Genomic DNA, 26,566 nt, shown 5'->3' with positions numbered 1-26,566 from the left:
TTTCCTGCGTCCCCTGGGATGCGTATAAAAAAAGGCCAGCGACATGACGAGCGTCACTTCCAGAAAAACGTACAAACGTCTTGCCAAGCTCTTTGTTGCCGCTTACTGGAACATCAACATGAAACTTGTTTTGTGCCTTCTCGCAGTTTGCTGCGCTGCTTTCGTCAGCGGCGCGACGCTGGAGGAGAGGAAACTGGTCGAAGTTTTGAAGCAACTCGGTGACGTTAAAGAATCGCTAGAGGTAAGCGCGCCCGTTTACTGGCTTTGTTTTACAAATCAATTTATAAGGGTTATTGTGAGTTCACTTGCTTTCTCTAAAGAAATCAAAAAATATGTTTTCCATGTTCGTACTCAACACCTTGTTTGTGTCCTACAGTGCAGGGAGCTGCTGGTGAACACGCCGCCGCAGAATATTGAGGTAAGTGTTACTACGGCATGTTATTATCTTTGTGTCTGGGCCGCATTTAATAGTTGCGGTCGGTTAGTCAGCGTTACGTTCACACTTGGGTGAGTAGGAGAACCTCAATTAATGACTCACGCAACCAAGCGGCCTCGAAAGGTAAAAACAAATTAAATCATGAAAATGAGATGGGATTCGTTTACAGCCCTAAATTAGTTGATCATGAAAATTAATCAGTGTCAATGCAGTAAAATATGTGAGGGTTATTTGCAAGTGCATTCTTTGAATTGGAGCTTTTGCACTGTTATTAAAATGAATAAATATTATAGAAACAATTATTTGTATTTCGCTTTTATTTAAATTTTTACTAAAAGTAGTAGTACATATTAGTAGTTTTGGTATTAATATTCAAAAAAGACTTTTGGTACTTTCACATGTACTTATTTTATGATCATTGCTATTATTTTTTACTTACTTTTGACCAGTACAAAAACCCAATAATAAGATTGAACAATCTCATTTTTTTAATTTTAATTATTTTATTTTTATTGTATCTTAATTAAACCTTCACTTGAGCAAAATTAAAAACGCTAAAATATGGTACAAATGCAGTAAATTTCCCTTGACGATAAATAAAGCATCTATTTATCTAGTTATTTTTTTTTAAACATATTTGTATTATTACTTCGATTTTAAGACCTAAAAAAATAATGGCACAGATGCATTTTCATTTCAGTTTGACCTTTTTTAAAACCCTTTATTTAAACTGGAGTACTAAAAAAATTTTATTTTGTGTGTGTGTATACATTTACATATTTTTATTTGTATTCCCATGTTAGTTTTTAACTCTTGTTTGACCAGGAGAAAACATAGCATAAATAATGGTCTATTTTTATTATTATATTTGTATTTGGCTGAAAGCAAAAGTGAATAATCCTCTTTATTTTGTTATTACTATTGCAACTATTCTACAATCAAACTAAAAAGGAACTTTCACAAACAAGTACAACTGACATCAATTTTAAAAGTTTAAAGCACAACTTGTAATACTTGTTCCTTCTCATCAGACGTCTACCACTCGACAAGTCGCTTCCTGTTGTTGTTGTTTTTTTGTTTCTTTTTCACACTTCCGCGATTTTGCTCTCTCTCTTTCTCTCTCGGTCAAAATGTGATGAGTAATCAAATTTAATCTCGTCGAGATTTACTAAGAAACCCCGGGATATGCCCCAAATTACGGTACCTTAAAATGGCTGGTTGAGTTCTGGTGTCTTTCCTAATTTTTTTACTCAGTCCTATTTCATCATTTGGAATCTCCTACACATGCTTCAAAATTTGGTAGCAAGCAGACTAAATCTTCAGGATGAGTTTGTTTTCGATGGACACGAAAATTGACTGATTAAACCTAAAATGATTTTTTTTTAGATGTCAAATTTTGCTGGCATACCACAAGCATAAATGGGAAACAAAACATCGCCGTCGAAATAAAAATGAATAAATAACAGACTAAATGCCCCAGCTAGAAAGTCGCAAACTGATTTCTTGAGTATGTTGAGAAAGATTAAGTGTTTCTTGTGTTTGTTTGTTTGTTTTCAGGACTGTTGCTATCTGTCAGCGATACGATGCTTCCGGAATAGTTTGCGTGTGCAGTTCAACGTGACGGAAATGAAGCAAGTCAAACTTTACCGGAGCCTCAAGCATCACATCACTGTAAGTAGAAGTCTTTGAAGTAGTTGGCGTTCCGGTGCCGTGTAACTGATTACATTTAAATAAATAAATATATACGTTGTCTTCCAGGAGAGAGGTCTGGACTTTTGTAAATCTGGAAATAAATCTGGAAATGCTGTGGTAAGGGAGTCATTTTTCTCCTCTACTTTTAAAACAGGTCTGTCATATTTGATGACGTTCAAAAAGTCTACTTCCAATTTTTTTTTTTTTAGTCCACCTGCCAAACGTGTGATTCGCATCCAAAGGCAACTGCTCGGGAATTCGTCAGCCGACTGGAGTCTCTCATTCAAAGGGTGAGTTATCGACTTTTATCGAAAAGTTCCACCTCTTTCTCATGTTGCTGTTCAGTTTGGACACGCGGAACTAATGTTTCCCTATTGTTTTACGTCATGGCCAATTCTGCAGGACACCCGTTGAAAGAGTAAGACTAAAACCATTAACGGAATAACTCAAATAATTTCATGAGGAAAAAAGGTCGATACAAAATTCTTATGAAGATTCGCAAAATATCCTTTTTCCACACGGTCTAATATTACTGCAGTCCCATGCACTACTTTGTGTATAAATAAATTGGCTTAATGGATGCAAACTTCCATATTTTACACCTAAAAAAACAAAAACAAAAGTACAATGAATGAGTCGACTGCAAAGCTTCCAGCATGTCTACGATTGTTGACAAAAGCTAACGGAAACATCGTTAGCTAATTCAATATAGCCCCCCACCAAGTTGACTGCTATTTGTTTCATATAATATTAATAGAGATTTGAGTTTTAATAGATCGTTTAAGCTTTTAGCGAGATTCTACGAACAGTGCGTTTGTATGGGCCCTGATTCCGACATTGTGCATAATCCGACCAGCTAAATAGCATTTTCAAGTTGGTTTTGTAAGTATTTCCCCAAACCTCAATACAATAGCTTAAATATGGAAGAATAAGTGAGCAATAAAGTATGTGAAGTGATTTTTCATCAAGCAGGTACCTGCATTTACTCATTATTGCAAATTTTTTTTGCAAGTGTGTTCCTTTATGTGCCTGTAAATGCAATTAGTATATGAAATTGTGTATTCATGTGAAAAAAGAAGACATTTTAATGAAAATGCGTAGTAATGAAAAATATTGCGTCTCCTTTTAGGCTATCAGCAGACTGAGCAACAACTGAACAGAAAGGAAGTTCAAGTCCAGAAAAAAAGAAGACACTATTGCTGAGAAAAGACGGCCAAAAAAAGCTGTGGCCTATTTATTTAACTTATTTATTTATTTCTCTGTTCTGAAGAGACGGCTTCTTAAAAAGCCTCTTTATCGCCCTCTGGTGGGCTTGGTATTTGGTTTGCTTCATTGTCAAAAGCTTCTTTAATTTCAATGTGAGACTCTACAGTGACATCTGATGCGATTTATACTATGTATAAAGACATCTAGACAAAGATTATTTTGTATTGACATTTATATAACTATTTATAGAAAATAAAAAATAACTTAAGGCCGATGTTTTGTCATTTGTTTTGATTTTTGACAAACATGCATACAAATGTGATTACTCTTTCATGTCTTGAAAAAGGTTTGAAAGCATGATTTTGACAGAATTACCGCCTGCCTTCAGATGAAAGTGCCTGGCTGGTAATTTATTGTTAGCATAAATAACCAAGGCAGGACAGCAAAAATCAAGAGACTGATCAGCAATATTGCAATTAGCAATATCATTAAGACAGCTCACTGTATACAATAACAGTAATGCTTTGGCGCCATCTGGTGGTATTTCGGTACCAAAGAACAATTGAAATGAGTTAGAGGAGCTTAATCTAGAGAAAAGTAATCCTTTGCTGCCATCTTGTGGGTTCCACAGGCAATTTCAACCTCTATAGGGGTGTGTCAAAATCAGTACTTGCAGATGTTTGCTGGTCACAGCAGGGCTCACTGTATTATATGAGTAGAGCGAGTATTCCTGGTCTGAACATTTTATGTTATTTAAAATATGTTAAAATAAATACAGGTCCTTGGGCTTATGATGGAGTTCAAACAAAGATGGCGTATTTGTAATGGCATATTGTTAAAAGGAACCCCGACAGTCATGACAAGTTTGCTCTATATTATTTATTTGGTTGTTACTAACATAACTATGGGATTCATTTTTCAAAAATCATTTCCAGTTTAACACATTTTGTAGAAACTTTAATTGGACGTACACCGCCATTGTTATTCACATTGCAACACACTCAGTGCGTAGTGACGTCGAATGGCGGCAGGCTCTCTGCCGAGCAATGTGCAACGCCTACAAAGAAAGTAAGTTGAGCCTCGTAGCGTTCCTAAAGAAACAACATGCGATCGGGGGAGTCACCTTCCCCCAACGCCGTGCTCTTGTCACTCACCAGACGCAATCAACATTCTTGATCGTCCCTTTTGGAACGCTACAGAGGCTTACCTAGATTTCTTTATAGGCGTTTCACATTGTTTGGCAGAGAGCCAGCCGCCATTCTACGGCGCTACGCACTGACGGTGTAGCGACGTGAATAACAATGGCGTACGTCCAACAGGGATGTGATTTGGCCAAAGTGAAATTATCTGAAAATTTAGCCGGGGGTCTGGGGGCCGCTGGCACTCACATGACAAAGAAATAGACAAAACAACAGCATAAATGTTCAATGTATATTGAACTATCCCATATAAAATGGCAGTTTTAGTCAACTCAAAATCAGTCACATTCAAAAACATTGGACTGCCTTTGCTTTTAAAAACTATCACTGAGAATATCATCATATCTAACTAATGTGATTACTAAGTTAACACATAAATAATGTTGAAGAGTTCAAATTTCATGAACAAATAATTGTATCATGACCAAATGAAAAGTAACTCATATTAGAGCATACCACAAATGTCTGTTATAGCAGAAGATGTTATCTGTCGGAGTCATGTGCATACACAATGAACTACTAAAAAAAACAAAAAAAATAAAAAATAAAAAATAAAAAAAATCGGGTTTTTTTTGGGGGGGGGATAAAAAAAGCGGAATTCCGCGAATTAGCGGAAAAATCACATCCCTGGTCCAAATAAAGTTTCTACAAAATGTATTAAACTGGAAATGATTTTTGAAAAATGAGTCTCATAGTTATGTTGGTAACAGCCAAATAAATAATATAGAGCAAACTTGTCATTACAGTCGGGGTTCCTTTTAAGACATCACAATGAAGGGGTTTATTTTGACAAGATTCATGGTTTATATCACACTTTTAAAGTGAATAATCAAGCATAATGACAGTGAGGATTGTGCATTCACCAAATCTGCCATCAATATCAACGAGGACATGATTTATGATGACATGTTATACAACAAAGTAAAAAAAAAAAAAAAAGCCTACAATTGGTTCACGCAATGACAGCTGTGCAAATACCAGCTGGCAGGTGCCAGACACTCGGGCACGTCACGTGGTCACATGACCGGGGGATTTCAACACCACTCAGATTTTACCGAGGTTTACGTCACACCTGTGAAGACCAGACGTTTTTGGTCACGTCCAACCAGGCCTGCAGCTGGAAGGTGCAAGGGATCTATGGCTTGTAAACCGTATATACAGCATATTTAAAAAGCATAAAGCAAAATGTCATGTGTGGAATTTCCCTTTTCACGGCTGAAACCGCTGTACACAAACTGTGGTGAAACAGTTGTATGTCTGGAAAAGCTAAACATCTTAGAGAAACCATCAAGTACAGCTATTATTTGTATTTATTTGTCAAGCACTCATTTTAGGGTTTAAGATTTTGTTACTTACATATAAAATATCACACGGCTTCGCGCCTTCTTATCTCGTTGATTTAATAGTACCGTATGTTCCGACACAAAACCTTCGTTCGCAACACGCTGGTCTTTTGGTGATTCCATGAGCTAATACGAACCCCCCCCCCCCCTCCTTCCCATGTACTCAGATGGTGCTCATTGTGACCGCCACCATTTGCACTTTGCCTGCAGGCACGCCGCCTTCACCCGTATCACGGTGTCACCACACCCAGCGACCTCGTTACGCGCTGCACTTTGGTGAGGCGCTGATTTATTTGCCCAACCTTTTATTAGTCACCCCTCAGAAGAGAGTACGAAAATATATAAAATATAAATCAGCAAGAATACATTTTAATGAAAAACCTCAATATTGATTTGGGGAAAATGGAGCCTACTTCGTCAAGCTTTTTTTCATGCCTACATTTAACTAATTCACTGGCAGCCATTTTCACCGAAGCAACCCCCTTCGCTCCCGGCTGTTTTACTGGATTTTGACTAATTTGGCAAGGCCCACAGAACATTGCGTTCTACTGCTATAAAAACATGGAACTTACCAAAAGAAAGATTAGAGCCTCTTCTTTCATCAGAAAAAAAGTATATTTGTATCTGTTTCCGTTTTGCAGCAATTAGCATTAGAATATAGCTAAGTTTTATCATGATTCACAAATCTGTTCAAAACAGTGGGCAAAACGGCTTGTTGAAACATAGCCCTGGTGGAGCTCTTATACTCTGCTGCCACCTGCTGACCGTTTTTTTTGTAATAATTACCATTGATTCAACCGTTCTCTTCAGTTCAGAGGCTGCATCAAATCCTTCTGTAAAAAAAAAACGTATAAATACATCTTTGGGAGCATGGTAATATTCAAAATAGAACATATTTATATGTTTTTGGTAGCATATGAGTTTATTTATATTACTTTTTTTTTTACCTAATACAAATGGGTCAAAGAACATATCCCTGTGGTCTACAGACATTCACTGAACTTCACTAAAACCGCAAAAATCGAGTTGTGTCGACTACCCTAACCACATACGTTCCAACTGTTTTACATGATTGGTTTGAGTAGTAGCTGGTAGTGTGATGCGCTGTCTTTTCATATTTGAAGAGTAGGTGGTCCACATTTTGGTTGAGTGGACCTTTAGGTGAAAATGTTTGAGGAAAGACAGTGCTTTGTCATGACCCAACATGAAACTAGTGCTGATTGGAAACATTTTGGTCCAATACATCAGGTACTCGCTCTATGGTCATTATGAGATGTCATCGATGATGACTTGCTCAGCCTCAACACATTGTTCCAACTTATTTTCACTTGCAAACGGGGAAATCCCTGCGCTCTGTCGATGACGCAAAGCCAACATACACAAGGACCTTTAGAATAGCTTTAGCACAAGAGGAGATTGGTGAAAGGAATTGATTTTTTCTTTCTTTAGATCATAAAATCACTGAATCGATTTAAAAAGTATTGTTCTACTTAAAACACATCATGTGCACTATAGTAACGCAAAAGGGATGAAAACATCTTGAACAAGCTTTGCAATACAAAGTTAAATTTCGTGGTGCCGTGTTCTTACCAGTTGAATTTGTTCCACGACCATGTTTTTCTTGTTTTATGACTTTAATAATTGAAAGATAAAAAAAAAAATTAGGACTATGACTTAATTTGTGTAAAATTAGGACCTTTTGCCACTTCATTCTCATACGATTTTTCTTTTATTAAAACTTTCTCTTAAGATTTTTTTTCTTGTATTATCACAATTTTTTAATATGAATTTTAAATCTCTTGTAATATTATAATTGTGTAATGATTTTTAGGACTATGACTTCATTTGTGTAAAATTATGACCTTTTGCCACTTCATTCTCATACGATTTTTCTCTTTTATTAAAACTTTCTCTAAAGATTTTTTTTCATGTATTATCACAATTTTTTTATATGAATTTTAAATCTCTTGTAATATTATAATCGTGTAATGATTGTAAATGTATTGTAAAATGATCACTATTTCTTGTATTGTTACAAACCTATTCTCATAAGGATAACTTTTTTTAATGACATTCTCATGAGATTACAACTTTTTTATAACAATTTATTCTTTAAAAATGTGGACTTTTCCGTTGTAATGGCTTAATTCTAAGATTGCGATTTAATCTAGTAATATTAGGACCATTTAATGAGATTATGATTTCTCCTGTAGTTCATCATCTACATCTTTATCGAAAGATAATTATGTGCTGTATTATTGACTTTAGTCGCCTAAATGTACCATTTACTTTTTGTATTATAACTATTCTCGAATGATTGTCTTTTTTTCTTGTATTATGCCTCAATTCACTTACGATTATGACACGTTTGCGACTTTAATGCAATAAATGTGCGAGTTTTTTGTATTACCACTTTAATCTTAGATCACGTACACTTTTCTCTTGTATAATTTTAACATTATTCTCCTAAGATTATAATTTATTTTCTCATATGACTAATCCCAAAATAATGACTTTCTCCTTCAGCCTTACTTTATTCTCATTCATTTTTCTCTTGTTTAATGACTTGGTTCTCGTCAAATGATAAAAAAAATAATAATTCCATGCATTGCCACTTTATTTTACCGCATTATTACAACTCAACTTCAGTCTCATTTTCCCGATTCAGTAAGTTGTGTTTGTGATTAATAAGAAAAAAGTTTGTGCACCACAAACTAAGGACAACCAACCTACTTTCACAGGTTACAAGTGGCCACATGGGGGATTTTTTTCCTTGTAGAAGCACCACGACAAAAAAAATCCCAAGACTATAGGAAAAAAAAAGACAAGGTTGTATGCATTAGGCTGATACCTATTCAGCCCACCCTTTCCAGTCCTCCAGCTATATAAATTAAACTCAACCCAGAGGGGCGCATAACACAACACCAACAGCTTTTAACCTGCTCCTGTCCCTCAAGACCACCATGGAGAACATCCTGATGACTTTCTTTTGGATTTGCGTCATCTCTGCAAACCTTCTAGCAAACTCGCAGCCTTTGAGTGACGCCAAGATCTCCTTTATGCAGCAATATGTTAAATGCGTGAGTCTTAATTTAAGTGTGCTGTGTAAGACTATGTACTTCATACCTTTTAAAAATGAATGTTGACATTTATTTATGTCCTCACAGCCTTCAAACTCGACATTCTACGCTCCCGCAAATGTCGTTTTGAACCTTGCAAATGATGAGGTAAGGTAATACACACTTTCATGTGTCTTTGATGCTGGGAGAGATAACAAGGTCACATTGGGTTCTCTCCCTGTATCAAAGTAGCTAATTTAGCGTAGCTTTCTCTAAACCGCACTCGAGGTTGTCTAGTACAGGAAGTAAGCACGGCCGGTGTTGATGCCTCGCAGCCAAAGGAAGCTTCCAAATCAACATTTCTTCTCTCTCTCTCTCACACAGGCATTATGCGTGACAAACGCGCTGGACTGCTGTTTGAAAGAACTGGACGGCGAAATCCGAAAGCAGTGCGACAACCCTCATGATTACATCAGCGACGCCGTGGAATTCCTTAACAAAACCATTGGCAAGTGGAAGGCCAGTCACGTGAGTATTGCATCATGCTTTTATTAACGAGATCAAACGATGGCAGCGCTCAAATGTGCTTATTTCCCCCCCTTTGATAGCCACTGACCAATTCCAGCCAATGTGCTTGCGAGCGCTGGCCTAAAACGCCTTTGAGAGGCTTTCTCAACAATATGAAGTCGCTGCTTCAGCTTCTGAAGAATATGCCGCCTCCGAAGTCGTCAACGAACGCCTCTGTAGGCAGGAAGCGCCGCGACACTGAGATTGACTCGAGCGGTCACAAAGTTTTCTTTACGGGGGTCAAAATTTTTGACTGAGATAACTTGATGTATTTGATATCTATTATTTTTTAACACTGCTCTATTTATAACCACCTATGTGCACTTTTGAGCGACTGAATGTTTTGACAGCTGATTTTTGTCAAATTAAGGGTGAAACGAGTTGATTTTTCCCTCCCTGGAAACACCAACATTTTTCCCGTTTTTTAAATTTTTTAAGCAGTGTATACTTATTGATTTTACGACATAGGAAGTAGTTCCAGTCTGGATTTTTGTGGAAGAGATTGTGTCCACATTTGAAGAACCCTATTTATATATTTATTGTTATTTAAAACACTGCTTGATTGTGTGCACCTGAACTTATAACTTAATAAACATAATCTCAAAAGAAATTGTGTTGAAATGATTGTTATTTTTTTGCACAAAGAATCAGAAATCAAAAAGGACTGTGACTGAAGACAATTGTTCCTAACATTTTCCATACACGCGCGAGGCTATGAAATCAACGTGGGAGAACGGACGTGAGACTGACGTGTCGCTGCTGTAGGAGGTTGAACGCTGTCAACATTAAGGCTGTATTCACTCGTCAGGCTGCCCACCGGAACAAAGACGGAAAATTCAGTCATAGCAAAGTTGATGTCAAGTCATCCCGGGATTCGGTACTTTTTTTCTACGGTCGCCTTAAGCAGGTCTACAAGTCTCTATGACGGACAGACTTATAATAATTTGCATAATGATGCAAAAAAAAAGTCAGATCATAAATCCTTCTGCATGGCGTCTTGGTGTAAATGCTGCTAGTTCTGAGGCCAAAGCTTTCATGTGTTTAAATTGTGTAACCACAAAGGCAAAAAAAATTCACATCCTGTTTGTCTGCAGACAGACGAGTCGCAAACTTCCACCTTTGTGGGCTTATTCAGACTTAACATTAACACTTAACACTTGCGAAATTGCGGCAAACAGTACTTCAATGCAGATCCAACTAAAATTTGTCAAGTGCAGGCGGACTAGCATTCGTAAATGGGTCATGTTATGGAAATTAGATTATTTTTTTTTTTGTTCTTAAGGTTTATATTGTATACAAATAGTTTATTTTCTGAAATTAAACAACCAATTAAATCTTTGTGAGACCTATTTCCGAAAATGTGAGTTTGACTAATTCCATGACCATGCTTGTAACACTTCATTCACACTTCAAATCATCATTCCCCATCGAAACGCAGAGAAATGCTATTAATCCTACTCCTGCCTTAGTTTATGATCACTGGCACAAAAGCTCAAAGAAGTTGCTTGTGTTTGGTGATGTTTCCACTACATGGGAAATCCGCAACCAAATCAAGTATCCTATTCTTCAAACATTTAAAATTTACAATAAAACCACACCTTAACAAACTCACAATATAAATGAATAAATAAGTAGTACAGTAACGCAGAAAGAAGGATAATATACAAAACATCCTTTTCATGTACAGCTTTTTACTAAAAAAAATCCAATAAACGGTATGCTTCGGATGACTTCATAGAGAGCACAACTTAAACTTTGGGAAATTGGTATGAATAAAAAAATATTCAATAAAGTGAAATTGAGAGCTGTACATACAATGAAAAGTCTTGATCCTAGCACACAATTCCATATTTCCTCTTGTAAGCAGCGAAACAAGAAAACTTGCCAATTGACGAGAGTGATCAAAGTAAATAATGTCTCGCACTTACAAACACATACAGGAAACCTAAGTGTGTTTCCTGCCCGCTTGCGCAACTACACAAACAAAACAAATCACAGACTTAAGTGGTCAGACAGGGTTTGCTGTTGGAGGAAGGCAAATTCAAGATATTTATAAGGCCTTTTGCTTCATATTTAAGAACTAAATGAGACCGCCAGGAGTGGCCGATATGGGATCAAAACCCAACGCCAAGAAATGCAGTATTTTGAAATGCGGTGAAAATAAGTTTGCAGGTGGCAGAAATTTAACTTTGAAATGTTAATGTGTTAAGTCCCATTTGCTGTCTTCATGCATGAAGCAGCAGCTTTGATACTTTTTCCCCCCCACAAATGACTACAAGGAACAAACTGATTTCTATTTATAATTTTAATTTGTATGTATATTTTTTTGAAATTGTGCAACATGTTAGAATGCAATGAAACATATAACCTACATCTCTAATTCAAATGGTTCATCTTGGATGTTGTTTTACAGGGGTTCTAACATTTTTCTTTGGCTTACAGCTTACATACACCACCTGCACTTATATGCTCATATAAAACTTAAAAAAATAAAAAATAAAAATAGTACAGGCCATTTCGGCTACACACCTGGAAAAGAGAAGCTTTTTTCCCCCCTCAACACAGAAACATTATGTGTTGATCTTACACCTAAAGAAACAACTATGCAAGTGGACCAACTGTAAACAATCACTACTAATGTATTAGATTTGTTTGTCCTTACTTATTTGACCATAAAGACCTCTGGATACCTATGAGCTCAACAACAACAAACAAACATCTCTTCATTCTTATTCTTCTACATGTTGAAGTTATCACTGACCATGGGCTTGTCTGGCCAGGATCCGAAGCCTTGCTGCATCATGTACGTCCTCAGCAAATTCTTGGCCTGCTGGTACAGCTTCGCCGTGCTCTTCATTGACAAAAACATGATATGATTACTGTTGTGAAAGACGGACAATAAAGAAAGCATGCCCCACCCTGTACTAGACGAAAAAGCAGAAGGGCTCCTTTGGGTTACCTTGGCTTCTCCGTATGAACTTGTGGCAAGCAAGTCCTCCCTCTTGGCTTCTTTGGCCACCACCTTGAAGCGGTGCAACATCGCCGCCTTGCACAGGCGGCTTGCCAGAGCGGATCCACTCTTGAAGGGAGACCTATTTAAAATATGGAGATCACGGTAACCTGATTTGCGACACAGCAGTAGGGCTGAATAAAAAAAAAAAAAATCAATTAATCGATATCAAATCGATTTTCCTTTTCGAGTCTGATATCGATTCATAAAACAATGAATCGATTAATTTAGTATCTCTTTTGCCCATAAATTCATAGGAAAATATAATTTTAAAGGCCAGATATATATATTTTTTGTATCTTACTTTTTTCTGGAATTTTAGAATTTATAATTATGATAATATTCTCATCTCATCCTTGCTGATATCAATAGTTGCGTAACACTTTGTGATTATAACGTGTGCGTGTTACTTTCATTATTAACTCATTCACCCCCAGCCATTTTCACTAAAGCAACCCCCTTCGCTCCTGGCTGTTTGACTGGATTTTGACTGATTTTGCAAGGTCCACAGAATATTGTTTTCTAATTCTATAAAAACATGGAACACACCAAAAGAAAGATTAGAGTCTCTTCTTTAATCAGGTAAAAAATATATTTCTGTTTGCGTTTTACAGCTTTTTTTGCAACATGGCCCTGCTTGATCTCTTGTACTCTGCTGCCACCTGGTGGCCGTTTTTGTAATAACTACCACTGCTTCAACCATTCTTTTCAGTTCAGAGGCTGCATCAAAGCCTTCTGTATGCTCTAGGATTAATTTATTATTATTATTATTTTAAACGTATAAATACGTCTTTTCTCTCTCGCTTACTCGGCTGTGGTCCTTCCAATCAGACCGTCCACCACCTCAATGGAGTGGTCGCCTTCGCTCCAGTTGAAACAGTAGGTTACCAAGCCGTTGTCAGCACTGCTGCAGGCTACAGAGGGTACCGTGCTGACGTGAGGCCGCATCATGCAGTACAACATGGGCAGCAGCGCGGTGATGCCCTCCGTGCGCCGGTTCACCTTCATGTCCATGCCACGGATGTCCCCGCCGCCTGAGTCACCTGGACGGGTTCGTGAAAAGTGATTATGATGACGGATGATATGATTACAACAGTCCATTGAGCATCCACTTGCCTACGAGGATACTTTGGACGTAGACAGGCTCGATGAAGTGGCTCAGTAAGGCTCCCTGGTAGCCCAGCACTTGCCATTGGGTGATCTTGTCCATGGGTGACACGCTGACAATTTTGGTGCTGGGGTGCTTGGAGAAAACCGAGTACATCTGAAAAAGGGAGCAAGTTTAAAATACAGCTGAATCTATGTAGCCAAACACAAATTCAGTGACTTTATTTATATTGGAATAATATGTCACCGGTTCTGGCTAAATGGTCCTCATTGGTTGAAAAATAAAAATAAAAAAAGCAGCTTGATATATCTATTAGGTGTCAAAATTAGTATGTTTTTTTTTGTGTGTTTTTTTTTTAAACGTGTGATTAATGACAGCCCCTTACTTGGAAAGCCTGTGCCGGGGGAATTCCAGTCGCAACGCAGCAGACACGTCCATGTCAAAATTTAGCAGTAATAAAGGTAATAATAATGCATATATTTGTGCAGACTTCTGAAGTTACTTCATGATAAAGAATAAATAGCATGTTAATATGAAAAGAAAAATGCACTGAGCTGTTACCAACATCTTACAAATGCAATTAGGCCATCTAGTGGCAGAAAAATGACCTCAACACAAATCTTTCTCACACTCGTTTTTTACAGTTGAGTACATCTGTTTACTTTTAATTAAATGTTATGAATTATTATGAAATGACTATCAATGACTAAAAGATGCAGTCATATTTCTATAAGCTTAACATTTTTTTCCCCACTTTTAGGTTAAAATTTAAGGGAAAAATATTTTATTGTACATTTAGAACAGATAAAATGTGCGATTAATCATGAGTTAACTATACTGAAGTAATGCGATTAATTACGATTAAGAAAAGAATCGCCTGACACCCCTATTATCTATATATTCTATATCTACCCTTATTTCCTTTTGTAATGCTATATACCGCTTCTCAAAAATTGACATTTAACCTCAGAACTATGAGGCATGCTAACCACTACGTCACTGTCGTCCAGTAAGTTATCAAATTTACAACATACAAATTTCCAGAATAAAAGTCCAACACCTTGCCCTCCCTTGACACGTGCAGGCCCATCTCATTGTTCATCTGCCATGTTGATACGGAACAAGGGTTCAGGGACCTGCGAATACAAAGTACAAAGTACTTACAAAAATGACTAGATATGGATTTCATGGCCAATCTTTTAAGCGGCTTAGTAATTATTTACATAATAGAGTACAATATGTTAGTATGAATGGCATAGAGTTTGAGAGGTATATGATACAATGTGGGGTACCGCAAGGATCCATTTTAGGGCCATTATTGTTTCTTATACATATATGAATGACCTTGCTACAGTATCAACGACTCTATATCCAATATTATTTGTAGGTGATACCAATTTACTTATTTCCAACAGAAATGTTTCTTCACTCATTACTGAAGTTTAATAATGGCCTTCAGGCATTTCCAAAATGGTTTCAAACAAATAAATAGGCATTAGATGTTGGAAAGAGCATATTAGTTTTGTTTGCAATAAGGTAACTAAATCTCTGGGAATCATTAGGAAACAAACAAACCAAAAAGTACAACACACGCATTCAGTCCTATACACCTACAATTATTCAGTCGCTACTTACATTTTGGAGGGCATCTGAACGGCGCCCATCGGAACCTGGTTGACGTAAAGGTGCAGCGTGGTGCCAGTCTTCAGGCTGAGGAGGCCATTGTCTTTATCGTTGGGCTGGAAGATGGACTTCTCAATCAGGTGTGTGGTTTTGCTGAAGAACATCAGCAGGTGCTGGTAGAGGAATCTCATAAGCGACCGCCTGGCAGTGACCACGGCGTGCGAGTCGTGCACAATGCGTCCATTTGTCGACGCGCTCTCGCTGGCACTGTAGTTGCCGGTGCCCATGGCTACCACCTCACATCCACTGGCTACAGAGAGCAAATTAAAAAGGAAAGAGGATTGGGGGTTGGGGTGAGGGGATAAGGTCAGTATTTCTCCTTTAATTAGGCTCATCTAGGAAAATAATGATTCAACCTGCCTGACCTGCAGACCAGAGATCTAACCAACGGCACAATGTTCAACTTAAATCCTATCTACATAATTGTTTGTAGCCACAGAATGCACTCACAAGTCTGAATGACGAATGCCGCGACGCTGGCGGTGCAGGCGGAGAACTGCGGTTGGCTGTTCATCAACTCGGTGAGTTGATCCTTGACGGCCTTTGGTATCTGGAGGTTAGCGGGACTCTTCCTCTCTGTCAAGTAACACATAAAAGAATTGTGTAGCGAAGGAAATGTAACTGCGCCAATGAAGCAGATAAAAGTGCCTGATCAGATTTTTTTGGTGAAAAGAGAAGAAAAGCAGCACATAAAATGGATGGACTACCATGAACAAGCGCGTAGGCTTGGCTGCCTGATTGGGAGGACTCCTCTAAAGCTGGCAGAAATGGTGGAAGAGCTGAAAAAAATAAAATACTCAAACCGGGTCAGTTCCTTGACACAACCCTCTTTGTGAAGATGGCTGATGTCCAATGTGTTCTTCAATGGCCATTCAAGTTTTAAGAGAGGTTAAACACTATAAACTCAAATTAAAATAAAGTAGGAGACTTGCAGCATACAATAAGAATATTTCTCTTAGCATATGTATATGTGTATATAACTGACATTGAATTTGCTTAATTTCCTATACGTCGCATTAAGTTCCATTTCCTGTTTCATGGTTGCATTTGTATTTGTCCTCATTACCATCAATGATACCATATTGTGGTGTTATCGCAAAAATAATAATAATAATAATAATAAATAGTCAAATGAAAAGATATGCATGTGTGGAATTAATCCCTTATTGAGTTCAAGTTATGCAATTGTGATAGTTTTGTTTTACTTTTGTGGCATTTCCACACATATATATATATATATATATATATACTGGCTCACCAGACAATTTAGGGGGGTCAGCCTTCTCTTTCTCTAATGTGGGCAGCAGGTCCTGAAGAGCCAGCTCAGCCGCTTTGAGCCGGGCCTCCTTTTTTGTCGTCCCCATTCCGGTTCTGTACTGGACGCCGTCAACCACCACGCAAAAAGCGAAGAACAATCCACTTACGTTGTCTTAAGAGTCAGAAAGAAATATGCCGCTTGAGTCACACTGTATGTTTCAAATGGCACATTTTTTTTTGCTTGCTTTCAAAAATGTTATTCTCTATCGTACCTGTGGTCACCGTCTCCTTGATGTCCAGGTGGAATTGTAAAGTTTGCGCCAGCTGATGCAGCAAAGACACAGCATGGGTCTTACCGCTTCGGTACCTGCTGATCAGCTCTTTTGACCCAAAACTTTCTTTGAGCCAAGCTTTGGGTGTTGAAGGAAAAGGAACCCGTTAAGTTTTTAAATGACTGATTTAATGATACACCAAGTCTCTTTGGGGAACTCACCAGGATTGTACTTGCTGTTTTTATTGAGTTGAGCATTTGGCTTGTCTGTGTTGGCCATTTGGGGAAAGCTGGCTCCCCACCAAAACAAAAAAAAAAAAGTAATTAAATAAATAAATAAATAATACAGTAAGTACAAAACCAAAAACACAATATATTAAGCCAAACGTGATTCAGCATTTGATGATATTTGACAACACATTGACAGATTAGTTAGCCAATTAAACGCAATGTTAATGAATCACAGACGTTTTTAACTAATGTTTGTTTACCTTTACATCCCCTTACTGTTTTAGTAGCAGTTACCGCACATAGCCTTTCTGTATAGTTACGGAATGCTTTACTACAATAACAGTACTGTACCGGTACTAATCACAGGCTAGCGCGAATTAGGCCGAAGCTAATTAATTAGCAATCATGGTTAGCATGACGTCGACAATCCAAATTCGCACAGTGAACATTTCATGGCGTCCGTTGAAAACTGAATTTGACGCTCAATGTAAAATATTCTTATAGCTTATCAGTTATACCTCCATGGCGTTCGTTAAAATTAAAAACGCCACAAGGACTAATTTAGGACACAAACGCGAGGAATCGATTAAGTTAGCGAGTTTTCAATTTCTTACAAAACGTTACAGAGTACACAGTTTAATATTTTTACTTGTGTCTTAAAGTCCTTATTTGTGTTTTATTTCCCATATGGCTCCTTACCTGTCCAGCAGTAAATGTTAGTATGCTCACAATCAGGTCGACTCAACCACACAGCCCGTTGCTTTGCTCCAGAACAAGAAAAGGCAATCAACCCTCGGGGGCCTCACGGACATTCAGATGGCAGAGCGGAGCTAATTCAAACTTAAACACGGAAATGTGACGCGCCTGATGGCGAGCCGACTTGCTCGATAGAGGTAACGACACAACTTTAAATAACTTAAAAATGGCGTGATTGCTGTAGGAAATTAACGAAAAAGAAGGTTCTACGGACGAGGCACGGGCACCGTAAATTTGAAATGACGTAGGTGGAGTATGACGTAACTCGAGGACATTCACACTTGGGGTTGACTTCTGTTGGAAGATTATAGCATTTGTGAGCTGCATTACAGCTTTTCCATCTTGGATGAAATCATGATGAATACTATAAATGTTTGGGTGTTAAACATATACAATTTTGTGGGATGTCTCTGAGTGTAAATGATGCAGTCGTGAGAGAGTGCTGATGGTGAAACAGTAGTGGGTTTAGCACAGACCTCTGTGATACTCCTTTGTAGGCCCTATTGAACCTAACATGCATGTTTTGGGAATGTAGGAAGCCAGAGTACCTGGAGAAACCCCACACAAACACGGGAGAACCTGCAAACGCCATATAGGACATGCTCATGGAATAGGGAACCTGTTTTTTTTTTTTTAGGTCCCTTATTAACCCCAGTCGTGTTAAGTGAGCAAGTTGGTTGTGGTTTGAGGTGGAATTTGCTTCAAAATGGTTTCAACATTACGTTCGTACTACGCCACTCTGGATGGGAAATGGCAAGCATTCACACGATATTAACTGTAAAGTGTGCCCACAGTGAATGATGACGATCGAGGTCAGTTCATACTTGAAAAGGAAACGTGAAAACGGGATTTACCCATCAACTACGTAGGATCGAGTACACAATCTCTTAGGGGTGTAGTAAACCACAAACCATTTCCATTCATAAAACTGGATGTTAGATTGCTCTCAGTTTCAGTTTGATATATTTTCTGCGTATTCTTACATGTTTTGCTCAGTCAGAAATGAAACCTAACCCAACCTCGGAAAAAGAAAAAGCATTTATGTAGCTTTTACCTGTTGGAACAATAATACTTTCAAAGGGTCATTCAAGGTAGTGGAATTCCCCATGTCGATGTTTAGTTGGTATTCCAAAATACGGTATTCTCAAAAGATGCCATCTTTTCCTCATAGTACGCACTGGGCATAGGCAACACACGTTTCAAAAGGTAATTCATGATTATTGCACATTTTCTAATAGCATCCAAAACAACAATATCGCATTAAAATATATATTTTTAAAAATCATACTTGTGATGTAGACAAAAGGTCCAATATCAATATTTGATGCAAACAGCACGATAAGTCTTGACATATTTTATTTTAAGTTGATTGATACTGAAGAGGAATAAAAAATATTGTCCTCTTTGCGTGTTCCAAAACTTGAAGACAGATTTAATGTAAGAAAAAACACCTTTGCAAAAAATGATTTTAATCTAACAGAGATCTCTGGACATCATGACATGCACCAAACATCACATAACAGGTGGAATTTCAGAGTGCCGAATGTGTCTCTTCCGCGTGTAAAATGGCTTCTTATAGTTAAAACCGACCGCCTCTCTTTCATTTGTAGACAAAACATACTCTCTGGGTACTTTTCCATGAGCGATGGCGAAAACAGAGTCAGGGGTGCGTGTTCGAAACAGATTCTGTTCTCAAGGACCAAATGTGTTTTCCCACAGAGAAGGAACTTCTAGACCAAATAATATGTCCCAGCTTCAGGTCAAATTCAACACTACTTGCTTTACACGTCTATAAAACCTTTCAACATGGTTAATATAAAGAATTAAGATGTTAATAATGTATAACAATGGTTAATATATGAAAATAAAGAATTTAAATGTTAATAATATCTAACAATACCCATAAAAAAATTTGGATGTCCGCTGAACAGTAGAGGGCAGTGTAGGAGTAGAGATGAATCTGTTGGGTGGATGCCTTTGGACATCAGTAAAAGGACCTTTTCAATGTCAAATATCCATTTCTATCACAAACATCTGCAAATGAAGCCAAATATGATAATTATTATTATGGCATTATAAAAACTCAAGTGCAATGTGACTCATAAGAGCAGTGTTGATGCTATCTTTCATAAGGATTAAAAAAAAAAAGTGTGAATACAGTATATAGAGCTCTCAAAGCTAACACATTCATTTCCATAAAGTGTGATATAACATTGTGCAACAAGATAAACCAGGGTTTCCCTAATTTACAGCCTGTAATGGGTTGACTGTCAGGCGAAAACGATATATCGTTTCTATTATTCCATTCTGTGTCATGAGTTTGAGTCTCATTGATAAATAACAGCAGCTCAACTCCAGGCTGCCGCTTCTGCCTGCAAGTTGCATTCAGCCGTAGTTCTCCGCTGTGTCTCCACAGCCCGAGATTGAATCTTCCCCATTCATTAGACTAAGTGGATGAGGCTCCCTAATAGGGGCTCCCTTCCCCTCAATAATTGCCATTGATTGGCGTAAATTAGACCCTAGTTGCCAGACGAGTGATTCTCGACGACGATAATCTGATTCCCAACTCAAACTAATAGGATTTTAACTCTGGCTTTGGCCTTAATGTCCGTCTGCGAAACCTGCCCGTGGCCCTTGGCCCCCCATCTACACCAGGTCCTCTGGATCATATCTGGTCCAGGACTAAGTTGGACGGGTGTGTGGATTCACTGGGGCCATTCAATCACAAGTCTTCAACTGGCGGTCATTCATGCGCGTCACTGCAACAGTGTCGTTCAAATGACCTCGGAAATGTTATATAAACACTCGTTCAAAAGAAATGTTGTACAATACTGAAACAGAAGATTAGAAATGTGAATAATCTTAACTGGCTATTATTCATTAATCTGTTTTGAAATTAGATAGAAATCCTGATATGCTTTGGAATGGCCTTCTTCCAGAAGATGTATTTTGGCGTCCATTTTGTCAAATGATGCCAAAAGCCAAAACCAAAGATTACCAATGGCAATAATTTAATTTATACTATTTTACAAAATCGAACATTATCATTAGATGTACTTTTGAATGGCCTAAATTACATTTTAACCAAATGATCTTAGTTCTAACTCTAAAAAAAAAGAAAAAAGCTTCAAGTCAACCTTAAACATTTCTTGACAATAATGTTATATGTGACCTCACTGGTCTAAACATGACATTCTGATTAATATTACATTTGTGGAATATGAGTTATGAAACAAAATCCAGCCATTTTTATCCATCTCAGGCCATTTTGCAACTTGCTGTCGACTGACGATGATGACATCACAGTTGCTCAGGGCTCAGGCAACGACCAATCACAGCTCACCTGTCTTCTGAAGCTGAGCTGTGATTGGTTGTCGCCTGAGCAACATTGATGTCATCTTCAGTCGACAGCAAGATGACATATTGCGATGAAGATATTGTGTTGGTAGAATATGAGCTATGAAGCAAAATCTAGCCATTTTTAATTATCCATCTGAAGGGGCGGCCATTTTGCCACTTGTTTTCGACTGACGATGACATCAATGTTGCTCAGGGCTCAGGCAACGACCAATCACAGCTCACCTGTCTTCTGAAGCTGAGCTGTGATTGGTTGTCACCTGAGCCCTGAGCAACATTGATGTCATCTTCAGTCGACAGCAAGTGGCAAAATGGCCGCCCCCTTAGGTGGATAAAAATGGCTGGATTTTGCTGCTTAACTCATATTCCACTAACGCAATGGCAACCAGAATGCCATATTTAGACTAGTAGGGCTGAATAGAACATATTATTGTAAAAAATAAAAATAAAAATGCTTTGGGTTGACTTCCTCTTTAAGAAGGTGGGTTAGAAACCCACAGTAGGAGGAAGCATGCATGCCGACTGTCACATCCATTGTATTAATCTGTATATAAGGAAGTAGATATACTCCCCCCACTTGTTTCGGTGATTAGAATTCCATTTACTGATCCAGAGGCAGCGGTGCGTTTGAACAAAGCTACTCTTTTAGCACTAAAATGGTCGGCGTTGACTGATCACCACTCTGCGACTTCGTTAATGAAGAGCTGCTACCAAGTGGGAGTAAATGCTGTCATTTTGTGTCTTTATTATGAGCCGACGCCAAAGTCCATCGCTATCCGTCCTTCCGCTTTCCAAACAAGTCCATAACAAGAATACGGCCGATGTTCTTTTGTCATTCTGTTGATAAGGGGGACGCCGCTGCGACGACTAAGGCCGGAGGACTAATGAATCTCCACTCCATTACCCCTGAATCGGACAGATTGCTCTCCCGGAGAAATGAATTGAGTTTTTTGTATTTGTGAGATCATTCTCCCTCCATTAACTGCTCTTTATCCCGTCTCTTCATCACAGGCAAATCAGGTTAGGCAGCCATGATTAGCCGGGGTGGCCTCCCTTTTTAAAAGGTAATTGGGTTTGGCGGCTCAGCTGATAGTGCCATTAGGACCAATAAAGGCTGGGCTTGGCTCATCGAGTGAAACAGATTCTTCGGCGGCAGATGGCAGGCGGAGGGATGATGCGTTCGGGGCGAAAACAAAGTTTGTGTAACCAAAGTAGTTGGGGGGGGGGGGTTATCCTCGCGGTGCGCCGCCCCTCCCCCCCCCCAGTGTGGCCTAATCACCTTAACATTTTCATCTTTTCACTGGAGGGACATTTTCAAATGGCAGAAGATGGCCTTCGATGATGTACTCTCGGGAACTGCGTGGTTAATTACGCATTTACAGGAAACACTAGCATGAAGAATCTGAAGCTACAGCTGCATTCTTCATGCGAGTAATATTTACTTGAAAAAGCCTTGTAAAGTTTTTTTTTTCACTCAGAAAGTAAATTTTACAAAGTGAGTTTTGAGTACATTTTACCAGTTAATAAAATTTGCTGAATGCTAATAGCTGAATGCTAACAGCTGAATGCTAATGAAGGAAATTTAAAGTTAAATTATGTAAAAATTACAAAGTATTAATTACTTATTAACTCATTCACTGCCATAAATTCCTTTAAAAAAAAAAGATTGTTAAAAATTAGGGGCAAGAGGCGGTTATTTTTTTTTTTAATTGTAATTAAATCGCATGACTTTACTAGTTAATTCACGATTAATCACAAATTTTATATCTGTTCTAAATGTTTTCATACTCTTGTTAACAAAAGTGGGAAAAAATGTTAAACTAATAGAAATAGTTCAAAATTTTTTTGGACGTTTATAGCCGTCATTGGCAGTGAATGATTTATTATTTTTAAAGGAAAGAAAATATTATTCAAAATTTGGGGCGTTTGAAAAGTCTTTCATCGTAATTAATCTCATGACTTCAGTAGTTAACTTGCGATTAATCACAAATTTCATATCTGTTCTAAATGTACAATAAAAAAAATCTAGGTTTTCATATTGTTGTTAACAAAAGTGGAAACAAAATGTTAAAACTAATAGAAATTGTTTAAATTAATTTTTGACGTTTATAGCCGTCATTGGTAGTAAATGAGTTAAAAAAAAGAATGCTTGAAGTGCAAAATAAATTCTGCAAAGTGGCACTGGGCAGGATTTGAAGGTGTGTAAAGGTGAGAAGGGGTGCTGGGTGTGTGGGATAAAACATTTGTCAAATGCTGGTTGGGAGTTAAAAGTTAATAAGACGCTGGTCTAGATGATTAAATATTCTGGATAAAAATTGAATAGTGCAACAAAAATGCGTTTGAGGAATTGGGGGTGTTTTCAGCTCTGTCTGGAGGTCAATAGGGGCGCGTCGCATAATTGGAATGGCTGGTTAAGATGATGGCGATTGGAGGGTGTTTTAATTTGTGTGGACGGTAGGTGGGGTTTGCTAACATGCCAGAAACCGACACTAGTCGGGGCATTCATGTTTGTATGGTTGAAAAGATCAAATATCAAGCAGTTCATGATTCATATTCGCTTACTTATAGATGGCTACTCCACTAGGGGGAGCAAATTCCCATACAAACACCAGAGATTGACAAGACATTTATTTTTGGGCACCTTGCCACCTTGTGTGCACATGCCAGAAACCGCCACTGATCAGGCCATTCATAGTGTAGTGTAAAACTCTTTGCAAAAAGCTGGTCTCGAAGATGAAATATTACGCATAAAATCCTGCCTAGTTGCTTTCGTTTAGTGCTTACAAGGCCATTCAGGCGCTTATTTTTCTGCTAAATCACATACTGTATATCACATCCTGCAGAGATAGCGATGAAGCGCTCTAAAAATATGCGCCTTTGCTCAGTCCTAAACGAGCAATTAAGAAGATCATTACTTTGACGACGGGGTCATTTCTGAGACGGCGGGTGTAACGTTATCCGGGCTTTATGGTGACGGCGGCGTAAACTGCACTCTACCTGTTTTTCGACAGCTGAGGCCCGGCGGGGCGCTGAAAGCGAATACCTGATTGTGTTAGCGTCTCCCCTTTAAGCTGTTGTCACCTTGCTGACCGATTATGGGCAATTACCTGCTCTGTCGGAATCCTAGCCGAATAGATTGAATTCAGATTGATTTTGGCCCAGGAAAGAGGAGGGAATTTAAAGCCTTTTTTAATTGGGTATTTGGTGTGTGCTGATGTGAACAGCGGGGCCTTCCCGGGGGATCCGTTATGGGCCAATAATGGCATCGGAGTGCGGTGGTGGTGCTGAGGGCGGGGCGGTCGCTCCGGTCTCGTCTGCCGACTCCCTCCCAAGGCCATAACCCTGCATTTGCTCTGAGTGCTTTTCTATTATGCATTGATAGTTGAGCATCAATCAATAAGAAGGGAAACAGAAAACCCAGCGAAACCAACTTCTTAAGTGTAAAATGCCTCTTAATACCCGGGGCCTTTCAAACAACTTAACCTGGACGCTTTTTACCCTCACCCTTTCCTCCCGGTTGCTCTTTGAGGGACACTTACCGGCGCCGGGCGACACCATCTTTTATTTACAAGTGGCTGCAAATGTGAAAAGGATGCCAGTTTGCTAATAAACGACGGTGTTTGCAGAAGCGCAATGGACCAGTGGCTTTTAAACTGGCTGTCCGCGACCCGCAGCTTCCGCAAAATCATTTGTAATTTATCATTATGTCTTTTTTTTTTTTTTTTGTATACCTATAAGAACAAATCAATTACTCCACAATGTCTCAACTTTGAGGCAACTTAAAGTGCTGATTGAGTATGATTTCTGGTTCATATCATCACGTACTGATATGAATTTTTTTTTTTGTACAAACACCAATCCCCTGCTTAGTCACTTATTACAAGTTTTTCTTTTTAATCTTAAAATGGCTTGCTTACTTTAACCAGAAACTAAATTGGTAGGGCTGGGTTTAAAAAAAATCAAATAATCGATATCGAATCGATTTTCCTTTTTGAGCCTGATATTGATTCATAAAATCATGAATCGATTATTTTAATGTCTCTTTTTTCCCATAAATTCATAAGAAAATAGAATTTTAAAGGCTTTTTTTTTGTATTTTACTGTTTTCTTGAAATGTATTGTTCATATGAATTGAATAATGAATACCTGACTTATTGCACTTTTAGACAGTTCAGAATCTTTATTTACAATTATTGAATTAATTAAAATTTAATTTGAAACTTGTTTGTGGAGTTCTTAATCGTGCCCTTAATCTTTAAGAAGAATTGGTGTTCCATAATTAATCAATGTCGATTGAAATTTAGCAGATCGAATCGAATCGGGAAAAATCAAATTGAACTGAACCCTTGTGAATCAAAATTGAATCGATTGAGGAAATTAGAATCGAGTACCCAGCCCTACAAATTGGCCACAAATGTAAATCTGCGACTCACTCAACCGCAAAGTAGCGAAGGAACACTTATTTGGAATTTTTTCTTTCATGACTTCCTTTCTTCGTTAATCTTTGATTTGAATGTATTTAAAAGAATATATATTCATAAAGTAACTTTATAAATGTAATTATAAATATCTATATTAATTATCAAATGTATTCTTATAATATTAAAAAAAAATTCTCCCAAAAAAAAAAATATTCTCAAAAATAAGAAAAGACAAAGTGAGATATTCAATGAGAAAGGCAGGTTTTATAGCAGAACAGGAATTTATAGGCAACAAATAGACAACTTTTTAAATCCTCTGGCATTTCGGTTAACTTATCTTAAGGGGTCCCCGGATCCCAAAATGTTGAGAACACAGCAATTATTCATTCCACCTCAGCAAAAACATGAGAAACCTTCCGTCGACTCGATTTTTTTTTTCCTTCCAATTTTGCAGGAACGTCAAGGTTGATAAGGTCACCAGAACCCCCGCATGATCGTATTATGGATATAGTGAAATCAAATCCGGCAAATGGCTTTAAAATGACCCAAGAAAGATGGCCTCCTTTATAATGCTTAAACGCAGAACATGGAGAGTCGCCTTTCACATTAATAATGCCGCAATGGGCCTGAATTGGGACGATTCCGGGAAAAAGTGCAACCCGGACCTGCAGATAAGCGAACAGCGGTGGGAAGAGATAAGCGCAACAGTCACAGCAACGCTCAGCCACATAATACACAAAGTCCACCTCAGGCCTTGCCAATGCGCCCCCACCGGGCTCGCCTGTCACCACTAATGCAGCTTTTTTTCCTACAGTAAGGCTATCCCGGCGATTTCTCGGAATGGCCCAGTTCACCTTTCCTCGGGTCCAGATGACAGGACGCGATACAGCGGGGAAACATTGATCGCTGGCCTGGTCCACATCTTAAATGTCCATCAACTGACGATTGCGTTTGCAGATCAACAGGTTAG

General features: G+C 38.2%; 3 protein-coding genes across 4 annotated transcripts; 2 read left to right on the top strand and 1 right to left on the bottom strand.

Annotated features, from left to right (window-relative positions):
* On the top strand, positions 1 to 3,339 carry il21 (interleukin 21). Its single transcript, XM_077578506.1, has 6 exons — positions 1 to 241; positions 377 to 418; positions 1,994 to 2,107; positions 2,195 to 2,245; positions 2,338 to 2,418; positions 3,258 to 3,339. Exons 1-6 carry the CDS (start codon positions 44 to 46, stop codon positions 3,282 to 3,284), a joined length of 513 nt encoding a protein of 170 aa, XP_077434632.1. The 5' UTR covers positions 1 to 43; the 3' UTR covers positions 3,285 to 3,339.
* A 5,500-nt stretch (positions 3,340 to 8,839) lies between these two features.
* Positions 8,840 to 10,102, top strand: LOC144058778 (uncharacterized). The gene is made up of 3 exons (XM_077577297.1): positions 8,840 to 8,981; positions 9,246 to 9,463; positions 9,544 to 10,102. The coding sequence occupies exons 1-3, from the start codon at positions 8,840 to 8,842 to the stop codon at positions 9,757 to 9,759; spliced, it is 576 nt and encodes a 191-aa protein (XP_077433423.1). The 3' UTR covers positions 9,760 to 10,102.
* Positions 10,103 to 11,789: 1,687 nt separating this feature from the next.
* Positions 11,790 to 18,396, bottom strand: adad1 (adenosine deaminase domain containing 1 (testis-specific)). Of its 2 annotated transcripts, XM_077578527.1 has the most exons (12): positions 17,762 to 18,392; positions 17,054 to 17,121; positions 16,833 to 16,970; positions 16,562 to 16,732; positions 16,011 to 16,082; positions 15,754 to 15,879; positions 15,256 to 15,553; positions 14,681 to 14,756; positions 13,629 to 13,776; positions 13,321 to 13,555; positions 12,462 to 12,594; positions 11,790 to 12,353 (listed from the first exon to the last, which is right to left on the bottom strand). In XM_077578527.1, exons 2-12 carry the CDS (start codon positions 17,109 to 17,111, stop codon positions 12,240 to 12,242), a joined length of 1,569 nt encoding a protein of 522 aa, XP_077434653.1. In that variant the 5' UTR covers positions 17,112 to 17,121; positions 17,762 to 18,392; the 3' UTR covers positions 11,790 to 12,239. The 2 variants fall into 2 exon arrangements, with proteins under 2 accessions (XP_077434653.1, XP_077434654.1); XM_077578528.1 differs by lacking the exon at positions 16,011 to 16,082 and having other exon boundaries at positions 17,762 to 18,396.
* Between the last annotated feature and the right edge of the window lie 8,170 nt (positions 18,397 to 26,566).

Source organism: Vanacampus margaritifer, chromosome 10 (assembly GCF_051991255.1).
Source record: "Vanacampus margaritifer isolate UIUO_Vmar chromosome 10, RoL_Vmar_1.0, whole genome shotgun sequence".
Classification (NCBI taxonomy): domain Eukaryota; kingdom Metazoa; phylum Chordata; class Actinopteri; order Syngnathiformes; family Syngnathidae; genus Vanacampus; species Vanacampus margaritifer.
Note: the sequence above shows the minus strand (reverse complement) of the source record. Positions and strands in the feature narration are given on the sequence as shown.

What these genes read in the sequence shown, in the direction of transcription:
- il21 (XM_077578506.1), top strand. Translation starts at nt 44, where the DNA reads ATGACGAGCGTCACTTCCAGAAAAACGTACAAACGTCTTGCCAAGCTC. An exon ending in CGCCGCCGCAGAATATTGAG is followed by an intron (nt 419 to 1,993) that starts GTAAGTGTTACT and finishes GTTTGTTTTCAG; the next exon opens with GACTGTTGCTATCTGTCAGC. An exon ending in ATAAATCTGGAAATGCTGTG is followed by an intron (nt 2,246 to 2,337) that starts GTAAGGGAGTCA and finishes TTTTTTTTTTAG; the next exon opens with TCCACCTGCCAAACGTGTGA.
- adad1 (XM_077578527.1), bottom strand. Translation starts at nt 17,111, where the DNA reads ATGGCCAACACAGACAAGCCAAATGCTCAACTCAATAAAAACAGCAAG. An exon ending in TGACCCCCCTAAATTGTCTG is followed by an intron (nt 16,083 to 16,561) that starts GTGAGCCAGTAT and finishes TATTTTTTTCAG; the next exon opens with CTCTTCCACCATTTCTGCCA. An exon ending in ACGTGTCAAGGGAGGGCAAG is followed by an intron (nt 13,777 to 14,680) that starts GTGTTGGACTTT and finishes TCCCTTTTTCAG; the next exon opens with ATGTACTCGGTTTTCTCCAA.
- LOC144058778 (XM_077577297.1), top strand. Translation starts at nt 8,840, where the DNA reads ATGGAGAACATCCTGATGACTTTCTTTTGGATTTGCGTCATCTCTGCA. An exon ending in TCTTAATTTAAGTGTGCTGT is followed by an intron (nt 8,982 to 9,245) that starts GTAAGACTATGT and finishes ACAGGAAGTAAG; the next exon opens with CACGGCCGGTGTTGATGCCT. An exon ending in GCAAGTGGAAGGCCAGTCAC is followed by an intron (nt 9,464 to 9,543) that starts GTGAGTATTGCA and finishes CCCCTTTGATAG; the next exon opens with CCACTGACCAATTCCAGCCA.